Below are 18,349 nucleotides of genomic sequence, written 5' to 3' on the forward strand. Positions count from 1 at the left end.
AATGTAAGCTATACATACATTTAAGAAAAATTAAGAAAAACAAGATAATTAGGCCAGGTGCACTGGCTTACGCCTGTAATCCCAGCACTTTGCAAGGCCCAGGTGGGTGGATCACCTGAGGTCAGGAGTTCGAGACCGGCCTGGTCATCTTGGTGAAACCTCATCTCTACTAAAAATACAAAAGTTAGCTGAGTGTGGTGGTGGGCACCTGTAATCCAGCTACTCAGGAGGCTGAAGCACAAGAATCACTTGAACCCAGGAGGTGGCGGTTGCAGTGAGCTGAGATTGTGCCACTGCACTCCAGCCTGGGTGACAGAGCGAGACACTCGAAAGAAAGAAAGAAAGAAAGAGAGAAAGAGAGAGAGAGAGAGAGAGAGAGAAAGAAAAAAGAAAGAAAGAAAGAAGAAAAAGAAAGAAAAACAAGATAATTATTTACCCAGTTATTCCAGTTCAGGGTCGTGGGTGGCTGGAGCCCATCCTGGCAGCTCAGGATGCCAGGTGGGAACCTACCCTGGACAGGGCATGGTGCTCACACACCCACACTCACTCGTGCTGGGACCATGCAGACTCACCAATGAGCCTAGTGTGCACAGCTTTGGGACATGGGAGAAAACCCACGCAGACGTGGGGAGAATGCAAACACCACGCAGACAGTGGCCCCTGCAGGAATCGAATTTTTCTCTTACCAATGTCATGACAAAAAGACATGGAACGAAATGACGTTATTCAAGGACCTGCTGTATGTGAATACTGGCTAACTCAATGAGCACTTACTATGTTCCAGGGATGATCACAGGCCCTACCCATGTACTAACTCATTTAATGCTCACAACCATCCTAGGAGGTAGGTTCTGTTCTAAGCCCCAGTGTACAGATGTGGAAACAGGCCAGTGAGCAGAGAAATCACCTGCCCCAGGCCACCCAGCCGGTAAGCCCCACACTCTCATCCACAACACTGCCCGTGGTTGCTGGTTGGTTTCCTGCTGTTGTTCACCCAGCTCAGCGCCTGGCACAATGAGAGGCTCTGTAAGCCTTTGTTGAGTGAATGAATGCTGCCCATTGTCCTGCACCTACGGAGCTGTTTTCCCTGCTATTGAAGGGGCATGACTGGAGGCAGAGGCCACAGAGATGACCACACCAGGGCAACCTGTAGTGCCAGTGCCTGGTTCCACCCGGGGGGCATCTGAGAACTGTGTCCTTCCATTCCTGAGTCCAGCACTTCCCAGGCCAGGTCAGCACTTTAATTCCTTGGGAAGTCTGTGTTTATTTTATTTTATTCATTTTAATGTTTTAAAAGTTTTTAGAAATAGAGAAAGGGTCTCACTTTGTTGCCTAGGCTGGTCTCAAAGTTCTGGGCTCAAGCAATCGCCCACCTCCACCTTCCAAAGTGCTGGGATTACAAGCCTGAGCCACCACGCCCAGCTCTGTGTTTCTTTCTTTTTTTTTTTCCTTCCTTCCTTCCCTCCTTCCTCCCTCCTTCCTCCCTCCTTCCTCCCTCCTTCCCTTACTGTCTCCCTTTCTCTCTCGCTCGCTCTCTCTCCCCTTCCTTCCCTTCCTTCTCTCCCTTCCCACCCTCCCTTCCCTTTCTTTCTTTCCTTTTTTGTTTTTGTTTTTGTTTTTGAGACAGAGTCTCACTCGGTCACCCGGGCTGGAGTGCAGTGGCGCGATCTCGGCTCACTGCAACCTCCGCCTCCTGGGTTCAAGCGATTCTTCTGCCTCAGCCTCCCAAGTAGCTGGGACTACAGACGTGTGCCACTACGCCCAGCTAATTTTTGGATTTTTAGTAGAGACAGGGTTTCACCATGTTGGTTGGCCAGGATGGTCTCAATCTCTTGACCTCGTGATCCACCCCCAAAGTACTGGGATTACAGGTGTGAGCCACCGCGCCCAGCCTTCTTTTCTTTTTCTCTCTCTCCTCTCTTCTCTCTCTCTCTCTTCCTCTCTTTCTTTCTTCTCACTGGAGTCTTGCTCTGTCGCCCAGGCTGGAATGCAGTGGCGTGATCTCTGCAACCTCCGCCTCCCGGGTTCAAGTGATTCTCCTGCCTCAGCCTGCCAAGTAACTGGGCCTACAGGCACACACCACCACACCTGGCTAATTTTTGTATTTTTTGTGAAGATGGAGTTTTGTCATGTTGGCCAGGCTGGTTTCCAATTCCTGACCTCAGGTGATCCGCCCACCTTGGCCTCCTAAAGTGCTAGGATTACAGGCTTGAGCCACTGCGCCCGGTCACTAAGTCCCCTTATTTCTATCTCAAGCCTAAGTTGTCAGGAACTCACTGAGTTCTCCCATCTATGGAGGAAAGAGATCCATCTCACAGCTTTGCCACCTGAACACCCTGGGACAGCTGCCCAGGGGTCTGGGCTGTAGTCTAATCTGGTCAGTCTTCTTTCCTCCACTTGGATTTTTCTCAAATAGTGTCCCTTTCTCCCCAGACTAACTCATTTTCCTGAATTCTTCCGATTCTTTTCCACATCTTGTTCCCCTCTACCCCCTAAGTCTTCCTTCTCCCCTTTTCAGCTAACCATTTATTTGCATATTCATTGTAAATACAGTTATTTGAAGTCTTTTTCAGATTGTTCTATTATCTCAAGTTTCAGGGTCAGAAATTCTCCTATTGTGATGTATGCTGTCTGTCTGTTGCTCATGGTGACTCAGTTCCTGATGCATTTGATACTTTCTGATTGTGAGCTAAAGCTGGATATTTTTTTTTTTTCTCATGGTGGCTCAAGTGGCCTGGGTTGTGAAGGCTCCCTCCAGACACGATTTTTCCTTTGTCACCGTACTCCTGGCCAATGTAAGAATTCCTGTTTTTGTGGTGGTGGTTGTTACTGTGGTAAAATATAGAACATAAAATTTACCATCTTACCCATGTTTATGTGTCCAGTTCAGTGGAATTAAGTATGGACTTTCACAGCATTGTCACCATCACCACCGTCCGTCAACAGAACTTGTTCCTCTTCCCAAACCAAACCTCTACACCACTAAACACTAACTCCCCATTCTCTCCTTCCTCCAGCCCCCGGCAATCACCGTTCTATTTTCTGTCTCTATAAATTTGCCTACTCTAGCTAGGTACTGCATATAAGTGGGATCATGTAAGATTTGTTCTGTTGTGTCTGGCTTAGTTCACTTAGCCTAATGTCTTCAAAGTTCATCCGTGTTGTAATATGTGTCAGAATTTCCTTCCTTTTTAAGGCAAAATAATAGTCCATTGTATATGTGATCGTACATTTTGTGTATACTACTCTATTAGTTCATTCATTGATGAACATTTGGGTTGTTTCCACCTTTTGGCTATTGTGACTAATGCTACTATCAACACTGGTGTACAAATATATTTGTTTGAGTCCCTGCTTTTTTTTTTTTTTAAGATGGAGTTTCGCTCTTGTTGCCCAGGCTGGAGTGCAATAGCACGATCTCGGCTCACCGCAACCTCCACTTCCTGGGTTCAAGCGATTCTCCTGCCTCAGCCTCCTGAGTAGCTGGGATTACAGGCATGTGCCACCACACCCGGCTAATTTTGTGCTTTTGGTAAAGACAGGGTTTCTCCATGTTGGTCAGGCTGGTCTCGAACTCCTGACCTCAGGTGATCCGCCCGCCTCGGCCTCCCAAAATGCTGTGATTACAGGCTTGAGCCACCGTGCCCGGCCAAGTCCCTGCTTTTAACTCTTTCGCGTATATACCCAGAAGTGAAATTTCTGGCTCATATGGTAATTCTGTGTTTAATTTTTTGAGGCACCGTCACACTGTCTTCCACAGTGGCTGCACCTTTTACATTCCCAGAAGCAATGTACAAGGGTTTCAATTTCTCCATATCCTTGTCAACACTTGCTATTTTCTGTTTTGTTTTGTTTCTTAATAATAGCCATCCTAATGAGTGTGAAGTGGTATTTCACTGCATTTCCCTAATGGTAAGTGATGTCGATCATCTTTTCATGTGCTAATTGGCCACTTGTATATCTTCTCTGGAGAAATGTCTTTTCGACAATGAATAATTGCATGAATAATTGCATAAATGAACAATGAATTTTCAAGTCCTTTGCCTATTTAATCAAATTTTTTTTTCTTGAGACAGGCTCTCCCTCTGTTGCCCAGGCTGGAGTCTGGAGTGCAGTGGTGTGATCTCGGCTCTCTGCAGCCTTGACCTCCCAGGCCCAAGCAATTTTCCCACCTCAGCCTCCCTAGTAGCTGGGACTACAGGTGCATGCCACCATGCCCAGCTGATTTTTGTATTTTTTGTAGAGATGAGGTTTCACCTTGTTGCCCAGGCTGATCTTGAACTTGTGGTCTCAAGTGATCGGCCCGCCTTAGCCTCCCAAACTGCTGGGATTACAAAGTGCTGAGCCACTGAATCGACTTCAAGTTGTTTTGTTGTTGTTGTTGTTGTTGTTGAGTTGTAGGAGTTTTAAAAATATATCCTAGATATTGGCCAGGTGTGGTGGTTCATGCCTGTAATCTCAGCACTTTAGGAGGCCAAGTCGGGCAGATTCTTGAGGTCAGGAGTTTGAGACCAGCCTGGCCAACATGGCGAAATCTTGTCTCTACTGAAAATACAAAACTTAGCCAGGCATGGTGGCGCATGTCTGACGTCCCAGTCTACTTGGGAGGCTGAGGTGGGAGAACCACTTGAACCCGGGAGGCGGAGGTTGCAGTAGCCAAGATTGCGCGAGTGCACTCCAGCCTGGGTGACAGAACGAGACCCTGTCTCAAAAACAACAACAAAAAACCCACAAAATATATATCCTAGATATTAATCCTTTATCAGATACATGATTTGCAAATATTTTTTCCCATTTCATGGGAAATTGTCTTTTTTTTTTTTTTTTTTTTGAGACTCTGTCACCCAGGCTGGAATGCGGTGACTGGATCTTGGCTCACTGCAACCTCTGCCTCCCAGGTTCAAGCAATTCTCCTGCCTCAGCCTCCTGAGTAGCTGGGACTACAGGCGCCTGCCACCACACCCAGCTAATTTTTGTATTTTTAGTAGAGACGGGGTTTCACCATGTTGGCCAGGCTGGTCTTGAACTCTTGACCTCAAGTGATCCACCCACCTTGGCCTCTCAAAGTGCTGGGATTACAGGCATGAGCCACTACACTCTGCCCCCGAAAGTTCTTAATTTTAATGAAGTCCAATTTATTTTTGTTTTGTTGCCTATGCTTTTGGTGTCATATCCAAGAAATCCTTGCCACATCCAGTGCCAAGAAGTCCCCCTTATATTTTCTTCTAAGAGTTTTGTAGTTTTAGCTTTTATGTTTAGGTATTTAATCCATTTTGGAGTTAATTTTTTAATATACTTACGGTAAAGATTCAACTTCATTATTTCGCATGTGGACATTCCAGTTTTCTAAGTCTTCTTTAAAAGACTTGCCTTTCCCTCGTTGAACGGTCTTGGTACCCTTGTCTAAAATCATTTGACCATATGTGTAAGAGTTTATTTCTGGGCTATTCTATTCCATTAGTCTAAATGTCTGTCTTTATACTAATACCACACTATTTTAATTATTGTAGATTTGTGGTTACATATTAAAATCAGAAACTGTAAGACTTCCAATTTTGTTCTTTTTCAAGATTGTTTTGACTATTTGGGGTCCTTTGAGATTCCATATAAATTTTAGGATGGATTTTTCTGTTTCTATAAAAATATTATGATTTGCATTTCAATAGGGATTGCATTGAATCTGTAGATTGCTTCAGGCAACATTGACACCTTAGCAATATCAAGTCTTCTAATCCATGAATATAGGATGACTTTCCATTTATTTGTGTCTTCTTTCACTTTGTTTGGCAACACTTGTGATTTTCAGTGTACAAGTCTTTTGCTTCCTTGGTTAAGTTTATTGCTAAGGGCCAGGCGCAGTGGCTCACACCTGTAATCCCAGCACTTTGGGAGGCCGAGGTGGGCGGATCACGAGGTCAAGAGATCAAGACCATTTGGCCAACATGGTGAAACCCCATCTCTACTAAAAATACAAAAATTTGCCGGGCATGGTAGCAGCTATGGTGGGCAGCATGGTGGGCAAGTAGTCCCAGCTACTTGGGAGGCTGAGGCAGGAGAATCACTTGAACCCAGGAGGCAGAGGTTGCAGTGAGCCAAGATCATGCCACTGCACTCCAGCCTGGGTGACAGAGCGAGACTCCATCTCAAAAAAAAAAAAAAAAAGTTTATTGGTAAGAATTTTATTCTTTTTATTCTTTTTCATTGCTTTTATAAATGAAATTGTTTTCTTAATTTCCTTTTTGGATTTTTCATTATTAGTGTATAGAAACAACTAATTTCTATGTGTTAATTTTGTATCCTGCAACTTTGCTGACTTAATTAATTCTAATAAGTGTGTGTGTGTGTGTATGTGTGTGTAATCCATCTTGGTTTTGTTTTTATTTTTACTTGGAGACTCAGGCAGGGACAGGTTTTCTTGTCATCTTCCAAAGCCTGTGGGTAGACTTTTTCTAGGTCCCTATTCATTGAAGAAGCAGGCTTCAAGGATCCCAGCTGTCCTCAAGAGTACTGGTTCCAGCTTCCTGCTTCATGAACCAGTCATGGCCCCTGCAAGGTCAAGGTCATTATAATGCCAGCACCTGACTGCTAAGCCTATTTCCCTTCCAATACCTTCCCCTCAGAGCTCCTGGTGCATCAGCTCATTCAACCTTCTGCTTTTCTGCTCTCTCTTGATTTAAGAAACAGACATATTATATTTCTACATAGTTAGAGCACAGGGGTCCCAGCATCCCACTTCCAAATGAGCATGTCAAGCACATGCATTCAGAGAGGATACCTGGAAGCCAAAATTTTGCCATAGTGAAAGGCCTTATTCCTGAATACAGCTAGAGTGGGGAAGACCTTGGCCTCTCCCCCCACAGGCAAGAGTGTTGCCTCCACATGGGGCTGGTAGCCTGCTAAGGCCCAGGCCACATGAGTGGGTTGTCTACTGTTACTGAGGGCCTACTATGTGCCAGATACCATACTAGGTGCTTTACATACATTATATGTCATTGAATCTTCCCTCTAGTCCTGTGAGATAGGTACTATTATTGTCACTGATTCACTTGAGAAAGCTGCCAAAACACAGATAGCAAGGGGCAGAACCAGGATTCTGATTTAGGTTGGCTCAGCCTTTTATCAAATACATCTGGTCTTCCTCTGTCCTTTCAAAAGCCTATAGCTTCCTCATCTTGCCCACTCCTCTGCGGGTAGGGTCTGTGGTTTCCTTTCTCTTATCTATCTTCAACACACAGTGGGTGTGACCTGGGTGCAACCAGTCACAGCTCTGCAGAGGTTACTGTGACTTTGCCCCTGAAGGATCTGTCCACAACTTAGGAACTCACACAGCTTTTGGCCTGAGCCCCCGTTACCAAGAGAAAGGAGGTTTTTGCCAAGGACTCCAAGGGGAGTGCACTTGATGCTGGTCGGGACCCAAAGCACCCAGCCCTCCCTGAGACATTGTGTGAGTCGGGCTGGGCCTCAAACACGGCCCCCACTGCCCCACCCCAGCCAGGGTGGTGCTTGTGTGGGAAGGACTTTAAATCCAGCTGCCAGACCCCTGGACAGGAGAAGGAGAGACGGCTGGCCACCATGCACGGCTCCTGCAGTTTCCTGATGCTTCTGCTGCCGCTACTGCTACTGCTGGTGGCCACCACAGGCCCCGTTGGAGCCCTCACAGATGAGGAGAAACGTTTGATGGTGGAGCTGCACAACCTCTACCGGGCCCAGGTATCCCCGCCGGCCTCAGACATGCTGCACATGGTAAGTGTGGCCACGGCCCTTGCTGGCTGGGATAGAAGGGGTGCTGGCCAGGGTCTGTCACCAGGCCCTCTTACCCTGCTCCTCATGCTGAAGCTATTTCAGAATTCCTCTCCTTTTTCTGGTCAGTGACAGAGTCCCCGAGTCCCTGACATCGTATTACATTACTTTAAATGGCAAAAACCACAATTACTTTTGCACCCGCCTAATAAAATTTACAGGCCCCTATAAGCAGCCTCATAATACAGATAAGGAAAGTGAGGCTCAGAGGGATTTGTTGGGGTCACACAGCTGGTAGAGCCAGACCCAAAGCCCTGGCTTCCCACTCCAATGAGCTTTCCCCAGCACTTCCTCAAATGCATGTGCCCTCAGTGGGGGAACCCGGGAAGTTCTTAACACCTTTGTGAAGAACTTTCTTTCACATGCCTGCCAAGGAGAGGACAAGAGGAAGCAGGGCAGCAGGATGGGCGTGGGCACGTGGAGTAGGAGGCAGGTGCTAAGGAGGTGGGTGACAGCAGGATCCAGAAGCAGAGAGGGCTCTGGATCACACAGTCCAAATTCTGTCTCGGTCACCTACAAGACCTATGATTCGAGGCAAGTCCTGTAACCTTGCCGATCCCGTGTCTCATCTGTAAAAGGCGGTCAGAATTAGAGCTACGTATATACCAGTGTGGATTGAATCTCACAGATATCATACTGAATGGGGGAGGAAATAAAATCTCTAAAAAATACACAGTAGGATCTCTTTACATGAAGTCTGAAAACATGTAAAAATACTATTTATGTCCTGGTGAAACACGCAGATGTAGTAAACATTACATGTACATGCACACAGGAGACAGAAGCCAGATTTAGGGTTGGTTACTTCTGTCAGGAAGAGCTATTTATGGTAGGGTGAGAGGCGGGCTGTCTATATGCAGAATTAAAGGAGATAAAGTGAGAAATTCACTCACTTCCTGCCCTCCCTGAGGGCTGAACTAGCTTGTCCCCTCCAGCCACCCTCAGGTGACTGGGGAGGTTGCTGGGCAGTGTTCAGGGACCCCTGGAGCTGGTGCCTGAGAGAACAGATGCACCTTGGGGAACATAACAGTGAGCCTGGGGCCCCAAACCTAAGTTCTAACCTCAGCCTAATGTGATCTGGCTGAAGTAACTCTGGGTGGACCCCTTTCCCTTCAAAGGCCTCTGTTTCCAGATGGAAACATGGGGCTGGCGATCCCTGCCCTGGGCGTCAGACAGGATGACACGTAAGAAAGATCTAGGAAGAGCTCTGCACACACCCAGTACTGCCGTTCACAGCTGTGCCAGCCTGCACATCGAGGAAAGGTGGACAACAAACCAGGCGTCACAGATGCAGCTCTGCCAACAGCTCCCTGATTGAGGCCTGTGACTCATTGTTGGGCTTCAGTTTCCCCACCTGTAGATCCCTGATGCCCTACAGTCTTGCTGGCTGAGACTGGGGGCCACACAGGCTGGGAGCTGCTTCTCAGACAGAGGTGCGCCTTGGAGTGGGGCAACATTCTGGGAGGCAGTTGGGATACTGAGGGGATATGCTGCTGCCTAATGGGGAGTGACATGAGGAGGAGGAGATGAGGCTGGGGCTGGGATGCCAGGAAACATTCAGGACAAGACTCAGGTTCAACCTCAGCAGTGGTGAGGGCAGGGACTCTGCAGCCAAATGGCCTGGGTTCAAATCTTAGCTTTGTTACTTATTAGCTTTGTGACCTTGGCCAAATTAAACTCTGTGTGCCTCAGTCTCCTCATCTGTAAAATGGGGATGATAACAGTGGGATAATTCCCTTGTAGCTACAGTGGTTGTAGGGTTAAGTGAGTGAATATGTGTAAAGCACTCAGAAGAATGCCTGGCACACAGTAAGTGCTCAATAAGTGTCTGATTAACACAAAAGAGGGAATGGATCCAGGGTGAGGCAGGTGGGGGTTATCATGAACTTTTCCTTCTCTCTCAGCCTCCAGAGCTAATCAGCACCAGTTTTGCCACCCCGCAGGTTCAATTGTCCTTGAAATCTAACCCTTACCCCTACCCCCTTCTCTTTGCAGCACAATCCTGGTTCAGGTTTCTTTCATTCTTCCATACAAGGACTCCTAGGATAGCCTCTACCTGTTCCCCAGCTTCTGGCCTCTGCTGTCAGAATGAATAATCCAACACATGGCCTGACCCTGCTCAAAATCCTTCAGTGGCTCCCATGGCTCCCTGCTGCTTCAGGTTAAAGCTCCAGCTCCTAACTGAGAAGGTTCTGTGTGTTCTGGCCCCTGCCTATCTCTCCATCCTCCTCTCCCGCTTGCCCTTTATTCTTCTGTCACCTAAACAGCTTGTCTTTTCCCAGCCAAAATGTTTCCCAGCTTCATGCCTTTGCTGATGTGTACCTTCTGATTAGGATGCCTCTCCCCTCCAGCTGACTAATGCCTCATCTTTTAACACTTAGCTTGGTGTCTCCCTCTCCACATTTGGCTGGGCTAGATGGCCCTCTTTGGTGCCTCTATAGTACTTGTGGCACATCTGTCATTTACCATGTGGTGGCCCAAATGACTTTTATGTCAATGGAAATTTGGGCTTCTTGGTTCCTGCTGTTGTCCCAGGGCTGACACAATGCCCAGGACTGTTGAATGAATGAATGAATGGACTTGCTTCTAGATGGTGACCATGTGGCCAATGTGGGTGGGTGCTGAGAGTCTTACAACTCCACAGGGGGCTCTGGATGACTGACTGAGAATCCTTATGACCAAAGCAATGATGCTAATGGTGGGGCTCCAGATATCTAGTCAGAATGGAAATTACAGCCAGGCTCTGTAGGGGTAGACTGCTTTAAGAAGGGCCCTGTCTCAGTCATCAATAGTTGACAAGTATCTGTTGAGCGCCTACTATGTGCCAGCACTGCGCCAGACACTGGAGATCCATCCATGCCCTACCGTGATGGCACTTACAGTCCAGCCCGGCACCTCGCAGGTGATCTCAGACACCCTGACTCTGGCCCCCAGCGCCCTGCCCCTTTCCCACTCCCAGTCTCCCACTGTTGCCAGAGTTGAGAGAATCTCAGGGGCCAGTGATTTGGGACAAAAATGTCCAGAGAGGGAAAGATACTCACCCAAGGTCACAGCTGTGGAGCTATCCCAGCCAGGTGCACCCATCCCCATGCCAGGCAGCGGCTCCTGAAAGCCTTGAGTGGGTGGGGAGTAGGTGTGGCCACACAGCCACCTCCCCTCAGGGTCACCCAAGCTTTTGGCGCTTTATGGGCTGTCTGGCTCCCAGAGCTGGCTGGGCCCTCATAGGGTGGAGCAAGAGCTGCCGCCAGGCCATGGATTTCCAGGAGAAGCCAAGGACAGCGTTTAATGGGATCCAGGTTTCCCCTCCTCAATCCTTTGGGTTGGATGCCTTGTTAATCCCTCTTCCCACCCACACTCGGCCTGTCCTCTCAGCCAGGGACACAATCGCAAAGGCCCCGAACCTAAAATTCCCCCTCTCACCATCTCACCTGAGGTCCCCACTGGAGAACACTGTCACTGGGGTCTGACAGTGGGTTACCAAGGCTCTGAAAGTAGGCCCCTTGGTGAGAGGCCTGTGACATTCAGTGTCACATAGAGACGCTTAATTTTCTTGGAGAAAGGGGGTTGCCGTTGACAAGGGTTGGGAGCAGTTAGGAACAGCACTGCGGCGGGAGCCTGCAGAGGGTAAAGGCATGGGGGCTGGGTGTCCCAAGGGGAGGGTGGGGGCTTAGAGGGAGAGGAAGGTGCCGGCCCTCAAGTCAGGTTCATGGTTGAGGGGTAGGGAAATGGGCTGAATAAACAACCCAGCCCCTCAACATCGATCACACCGTGATCTTGTGCTCTTCAGAGAAGTTCAAGGAGGCCTGGGAGGTAGGCAGGGGCGTGTATGGCCACCTTTTTCACATGAGGCTTTTAATAATAACACTGTCACCAACACCACCTCATCCACTCTTCCCAGCCCTCTGAGGGTGCGGAAAGGTTAGACAATCCGTGCAGTCACACAGCTGGTGAATGGTCCAGCTCCACGGCCTGGGGTGGCATCCTTCACCGCCCCACAGACGCCCACCCAGAGCAGAGACCTGTTCTAGGCCATGCCCAAGAGTCACCCTGCTAACGAGGTGCCGGCAGGATTTCCCCACGACCTCCTCGACCTTTTGCTTGGTCCCCACAGCATCTGTGGGCATCCTCACCTCCCTTCTCTCACCTGCCCTGCAGAGATGGGACGAGGAGCTGGCCGCCTTCGCCAAGGCCTACGCACGGCAGTGCGTGTGGGGCCACAACAAGGAGCGCGGGCGCCGCGGCGAGAATCTGTTCGCCATCACAGACGAGGGCATGGACGTGCCGCTGGCCATGGAGGAGTGGCACCACGAGCGTGAGCACTACAACCTCAGCGCCGCCACCTGCAGCCCAGGCCAGATGTGCGGCCACTACACGCAGGTGTGGGCCCGGCGGGCCAGGCGGGGCGGAGCCTCGCGGCGTGGGGGTGGGGCCACGTGCTCCCTGGGCGGGGCCACCTCTGCCTTCACCCCTCCTAAGCGTCCTCGCTGCAAGGAGGCGGGCTTCACTCCAAACCCCCTCAGACACTTTGCAAATCTTGTCCTCTCACTGCAGCTAATACGCTGTCTAAGCCTCTGACGGAGTCGGCTGCCCCTAGGCTGCTAGGCCAGGCGCAGTAGCTCACCCCTGTAATCCCAGCAATTTGGGAGGCCGAGCTGGGAGGATCGCTTGAGGCCAGGAGTTGGAGACCAGCCTGGGCAACATGGCAAGATCCCTGTCCCTACAAAAAAAATACAAAAAACTTTGCTGGGCATGGTGGCGCGTGCCAGCTACTCTGGAGGCTGAGGTGGAAGGATCACTTCAGCCCGGGAGGTTGAGGCTGCGGTGAGTCGTGATCACACCACTACACTCCAGCCTGGGCGACAGAGGGAGGCCCTGTCTCAAAATAAATAAATAAAATAAATAAATAAATAAATAAATAAAAAGGGGTGGGGGCGGTGGGACATGTTAGGTGTCACAGAGCCAATTTTACGGACCATGGTTATTGTCCTAGGCGATACTGTACTGGGCTCCAAGTGATCCTGCCCCTCTTCCCCCAGATAGTGCAGGGCTGTTTGCCCCAGCAGCAGATAGTCCCTTAACTTCTCTCTGTGGCTCTTTTGCATTTATTATGGTGTCTAATTTGCTACTTCTCATCTGCCAGGGACTAATAAAGCAAATAGACAATTTTGCTTAGTTTTTCTTTCGCATTTAACAATTATGCATAACGATGAAGAACAAATTGTGGCTGAATGAAAGGCTTCAGGGAGATTTCTGATAGAATTTCCTGCTCCCCAGTCACACTTTGCTCCTGTCTGGGTTCTCACTGCATTTTGAAAGTTTGGGCTTGCAGATAAGATGTGTGTGTGTGTGTGTGTGTGTGTGTGTGTAGGGGAATTAACATTAGTGTTACTGAATTATTTTTTCTCCTCCCAGTGCTTATGTGTTGTACAAATAATAACATGACAAAAGAAAAGAAACCAACCATCTTCCCATCCACATCCACCAATTCCATTTCTCAGTGTCTCTTTTTCATGGTATTTTTAGTCTTCATCTTTAGGGAGGAAATCCCAGCGGCACCCACCCAGGTCAGAAAGTTGTGAGGGCCCAGCACCCTTCCTGGCCCTTCCCTCTGGATCCTGCCACCCCTCCCTCTCCCTCTACACCCCCCTCCCTCTACCCCCACCCACTTGCTCCTGCAGGGATTGTTATCAGGGCCCAGCAGGGAGTGAGTCAGCCCAGCTCCACCCCAGCTTTCTCTGGGGCTGAGGGTGCATGCACTCTGGAGTTGTTTCTGCCCAGAAGGTGCTCAACACCGGGGAGACCTTCAGCTGATTTCAGCAGAGATTCCTGGGCAGATTGAACCTAGAACCAGCAAGGCAAGGCTGCGGTCTCACCCCATGGCAGCACACAAATGTTGTTGGACTTTCTGTTTGATAAAGATAGAAGTCTTTCTAGCAGTTAAGAGACCCACACTGAGAAACAACCAGAACAGGTCCTGCTCACCTGTGATTTGGGGGAAGTTCCACTTCCAAAATGGCTCCTCCTGCTCCCCTCCTTGGACTTTTCTTGTTGCTGAGGTCTAAAATTCTACCATTTGAGATTCTTTCCTTTGGATATATGCTTCATTTAAAATGCAAGGGCCTCTAGGCCTTTTTTTCTAGCCCACAGAAAAAAATTAATGAGGGTATATCACAGTCCTGGAGCTGAGGGAAGGTTTTGAGAGGAAAAGAGACCTGGCAAAATGGTATGTGTGGTTGGCAGAGGAGAGTAGACTGTTAGGGACAAACTCCCCCATCCCTCCCCCTGGTTAGAGTTTTGTCCTGAACCTGCATGGCCTTGGGGATGTGGATGTCACAGGCTATAGGGTGCCTCTTCTCTCCACTCCTGTAAGGCAGGTGTAGTGGGATGCCAGGAAGGCACCATGCCACCTCGCATGGGGCTGAGCTGCTAGGTTTGCCCTTCATCAGGTGGTATGGGCCAAGACAGAGAGGATCGGCTGCGGTTCCCACTTCTGTGAGAAGCTCCAGGGTGTTGAGGAGACCAACATCGAATTACTGGTGTGCAACTATGAGCCTCCGTGAGTGCCGGGGGGAACCCTGGAGATGGAGAGGGGGAAGGCACAGGCAGAGCCAAGGGGAGGGTAGAGTCGGCCACAGCCTGAGGGAGTGGGAGGAGAGGGGTCAGTCTGGAGCAATACCGTCCAGGGAGCTGTGAAGGCACCAATGGGGGTCTGCTGTCATCTGCCAGAGAGGGCCAGGAGGAGCCCAAGGTCGCCCAGCAAGTCAGTGGCTGGCAGTCAGGAGACCCAAGGGCATTTCCAGAGTAGGTGTATGTATAGGAGTTGGGGAGAGGGTTGGGAGGGGTCGACCCCCTCCCCGCAGCATCCTCCTGACCTCCTGTAGGGGGAACGTGAAGGGGAAACGGCCCTACCAGGAGGGGACTCCGTGCTCCCAATGTCCCTCTGGCTACCACTGCAAGAACTCCCTCTGTGGTGAGTCCACGGGTGGATGGGTAGGGGCAGGGGGTGTGGAAATGATGCGATGCAGACTGGATGGTCTAAGAGCCTCCCTGGACTGAGCGGGACGTGGGCAGGGAAGGAGCCTGGCGGGATGCAACCACCGGGGGCCCCTGGCGGCTCCCTTAGCCCTCCACGCGCAGCCACTTTGGCGCCCTGTTGTTCCAAGTGGCCGGATTTCAACCCTTCAAAGGGAGGATGTTAGAAAGTCTGGCGGCTTCGGGGGGGCCCGCGAGAGGTGGGCGTGGCCACACGTTAGGGTCTCGAGGAGCGGGCTGGGGCCAGACCTGTGGGCGTGGTCAGAAGGCTTCAAACGGGCGAGGCCAGTCTTGCTGGGGGCGTGTGAGGGACCGCGATCCCGCTGGAGAAGTCCCCTGAAAAAGGGCAAGTACGAATGTAGAGAGACTTGGACCAGGAGGTGGCTAGAGGAGCAACTGTGTCAATCACCAGAAGTAACGTTTCTTTTCTTTTCTTTTTTCTTTTTCTTTTTTTTGACGGAGTTTTGCTCTTGTTGCCCAGGCTAGAGTGCAATGGCTCGATCTCGGCTCACCTGCAACCTCCGCCTCCCGGTTCGAAGCAATTCTCCTGCCTCAGCCTTCCGAGTAGCTGGGACTACAGGCACGCGCCACCACGCCTGGCTAATTTTGTATTTTTAGTAGAGATGGGGTTTCTCCATGTTGGTCAGGCTGGTCTCGAACTCCTGACCTCAGGTGATCCACCTGCCTCAGCCTCCCAAAGTGCTGGGATTACAGACGTGAGCCACCGCGCCCGGCTTGTAACTTTTATTTTCAATGAGGGGCATATCCGCTGGAGAAGTGTGTGTGTGTGTTTGTGTGTCCTGGTAGGACATTTGGTCGCGTCACTTGGTTTGCAGTGCCATGAGAGATGTGGGGTCCTGCTTGCAGCACTCATGCCCGTTCTCGTCTGTCTTATCAGAACCCATCGGAAGCTCGGAAGATGCTCAGGATTTGCCTTACCTGGTAACTGAGGCCCCATCCTTCCGGGCGACTGAAGCATCAGACTCTAGGAAAATGGGTACTCCTTCTTCCCTAGCAACGGGGATTCCGGCTTTCTTGGTAACAGAGGTCTCAGGCTCCCTGGCAACCAAGGCTCTGCCTGCTGTGGAAACCCAGGCCCCAACTTCCTTAGCAACGAAAGACCCGCCCTCCATGGCAACAGAGGCTCCACCTTGCGTAACAACTGAGGTCCCTTCCATTTTGGCAGCTCACAGCCTGCCCTCCTTGGATGAGGAGCCAGTTACCTTCCCCAAATCGACCCATGTTCCTATCCCAAAATCAGCAGACAAAGTGACAGACAAAACAAAAGTGCCCTCTAGGAGCCCAGAGAACTCTCTGGACCCCAAGATGTCCCTGACAGGGGCAAGGGAGCTCCTACCCCATGCCCAGGAGGAGGCTGAGGCTCAGGCTGAGTTGCCTCCTTCCAGTGAGGTCTTGGCCTCAGTTTTTCCAGCCCAGGACAAGCCAGGTGAGCTGCAGGCCACACTGGACCACACGGGGCACACCTCCTCCAAGTCCCTGCCCAATTTCCCCAATACCTCTGCCACCGCTAATGCCACGGGTGGGCGTGCCCTGGCTCTGAAGTCGTCTTTGCCAGGTAAGGCCCATAGCATCTGTCCCACTTTCCTCCTGGCTCTGGAATGTCAGTATCCTGCCCCAGCATAGGTGGTATGAGCATGGTGGGGCATGCAACCTCTGAGTAGGAGCTTCCTCCCTGGCTGCTGCCCCACCTCCTTGCATGGTGGGGTGGGCGGGACGTCAGGCACAGCTGTCTCTAGGCTGAGGCAAAGCCTCTTTCTTCCCACAGGTGCAGAGGGCCCTGACAAGCCTAGCGTCGTGTCAGGGCTGAACTCGGGCCCTGGTCATGTGTGGGGCCCTCTCCTGGGACTACTGCTCCTGCCTCCTCTGGTGTTGGCTGGAATCTTCTGAAGGGGATACCACTCAAAGGCAAGGCCTGGTGAGGGGGGCCCTGGCCTCATACCCACCTGGATTGTCTTCCTCCAAGTGAGAGACCACAGCTTCCTGGGCAGGTCCTGCTCTGTGGCCCAGCAGCCCCCCTTCACCCCAACTTCTGGCCAGATTCCAGGCCAGCACTCTTGTCCTCCTGGGAGGCGTCTACAGGGCCAGCCCCTGGCACTGCCCCAGGAGTGCCTCGGCTCTGGGTAGGCCCATCCTTCAGCTGGCTGCAGACTGTTCTGAGCGGTATTTACATGTGCCCACTCTCAGGTTGTCCTGTGGCCAACAGCTTCTCTCCCAGACAGAGGATCTCAGGCTTCCCAGGAACCCCCCGGCCCCTCCCAGTCCCCTGGCCTCTTCCTTGAGCCATCTGAGTCCAGGACTGTTCCCCAGAAGTGCCTCTTGCCTTCTCAGGGTGAAGAGGTCAGCTGTCCTCCTGTCATCTTCCCCACCCTGTCCCCAGCCCCTAAACAAGATACTTCTTGGTTAAGGCCCTCCGGAAGGGAAAGGCTACGGGGCATGTGCCTCATCACACCATCCATCCTGGAGGCACAAGGCCTGACTGGCTGCGAGCTCAGGGGGCCGCCTGAGGACTGCACACCGGGCCCACACCTCTCCTGCCCCTCCCTCCTGAGTCCTGGGGGTGGGAGGATTTGAGGGAGCTCACTGCCTACCTGGCCTGGGGCTGTCTGCCCACACAGCATGTGCGCTCTCCCTGAGTGCCTGTGTAGCTGGGAATGGGGATTCCTAGGGGCAGATGAAGGACAAGCCCCACTGGAGTGGGGTTCTTTGAGTGGGGGAGGCAGGGACGAGGGAAGGAAAGCAACTCCTGACTCTCCAATAAAAACCTGTCCAACCTGTGGCAACTATTCCTTCTCTTTCTCATCCCCCTCCTCTAAAACACTCCATTTAGTGTCTGCTCTTTGGGACGCACCCTTCATTTCCTTCCTATAACTCTCGCCTCCCCCTAATCACAGGTGGCAGGCAGGAAGGGGAAGAGCCAAAGGAAGGCCAAGGGTGCTGGGCTGACTACCCCAGCTTCAGGAGTCACCAGTGGGGCCTAGGTAGGTTTGGAGCCCAGGATCAAAGCATGGCATGCGGCCTCTTCACGGGGGCGCTGCTATCCAGGCCTGTCTGGGACACAAGGTCAGAAATGTACATCAGGCAAGGCTCTGCCAGCCCCAGGTGCTTGGAAGAGTCCTAAGAAAGGGATCTGGAGTCCCAGACCCTCCCCAGGGGAGCAAAGCAGGACCGTCCAGAGGTGCTGAGGATCAGGAAAGCACACATATGCTGGGGTAGCAGTGGTGGATGACTGCGGGTGGCTTGGGTGGTAGGGAGGGGCAGAGCAAGTCTCCAGACCACCGCTGGAAGGTGAGCAGTCAAACAGGACACCACCCAAGTCAGGCCAGGGCTGGGAACCGACCTGTAACCAAGGAGGACACTCCCCTCTTTTACTTTCTTTTTTTTTTTGAGATAGAGTTTTGCTTTGTCGCCCAGGCTGGAGTGAAGTGATCTCGGCTTACTGCAACCTCCGCCCCCCGGGTTCAAGCGATTCTCCTGCCTCAGCCTCCCGAGTAGCTGG

At 51.2% G+C, this 18,349-nt stretch overlaps 1 protein-coding gene across 12 annotated transcripts; it reads left to right on the plus strand.

Annotated features, from left to right (window-relative positions):
* Positions 1-1,110: 1,110 nt before the first annotated feature.
* Positions 1,111-17,627, plus strand: PI16 (peptidase inhibitor 16). Of its 12 annotated transcripts, XM_063604876.1 has the most exons (10): positions 1,111-1,231; positions 2,731-2,795; positions 3,867-3,912; positions 4,077-7,743; positions 11,956-12,177; positions 14,247-14,356; positions 14,682-14,770; positions 15,731-16,408; positions 16,619-16,758; positions 17,182-17,627. In XM_063604876.1, exons 4-9 carry the CDS (start codon positions 7,573-7,575, stop codon positions 16,738-16,740), a joined length of 1,392 nt encoding a protein of 463 aa, XP_063460946.1. In that variant the 5' UTR covers positions 1,111-1,231; positions 2,731-2,795; positions 3,867-3,912; positions 4,077-7,572; the 3' UTR covers positions 16,741-16,758; positions 17,182-17,627. The 12 variants fall into 12 exon arrangements, with proteins under 12 accessions (XP_063460946.1, XP_063460950.1, XP_063460948.1 ...); XM_063604880.1 differs by lacking the exon at positions 4,077-7,743; XM_055113552.2 differs by lacking the exon at positions 2,731-2,795 and having other exon boundaries at positions 1,127-1,231.
* Positions 17,628-18,349: the final 722 nt, after the last annotated feature.

This window comes from Pan paniscus, chromosome 5 (assembly GCF_029289425.2).
Source record: "Pan paniscus chromosome 5, NHGRI_mPanPan1-v2.0_pri, whole genome shotgun sequence".
In the NCBI taxonomy this organism is placed as follows: domain Eukaryota; kingdom Metazoa; phylum Chordata; class Mammalia; order Primates; family Hominidae; genus Pan; species Pan paniscus.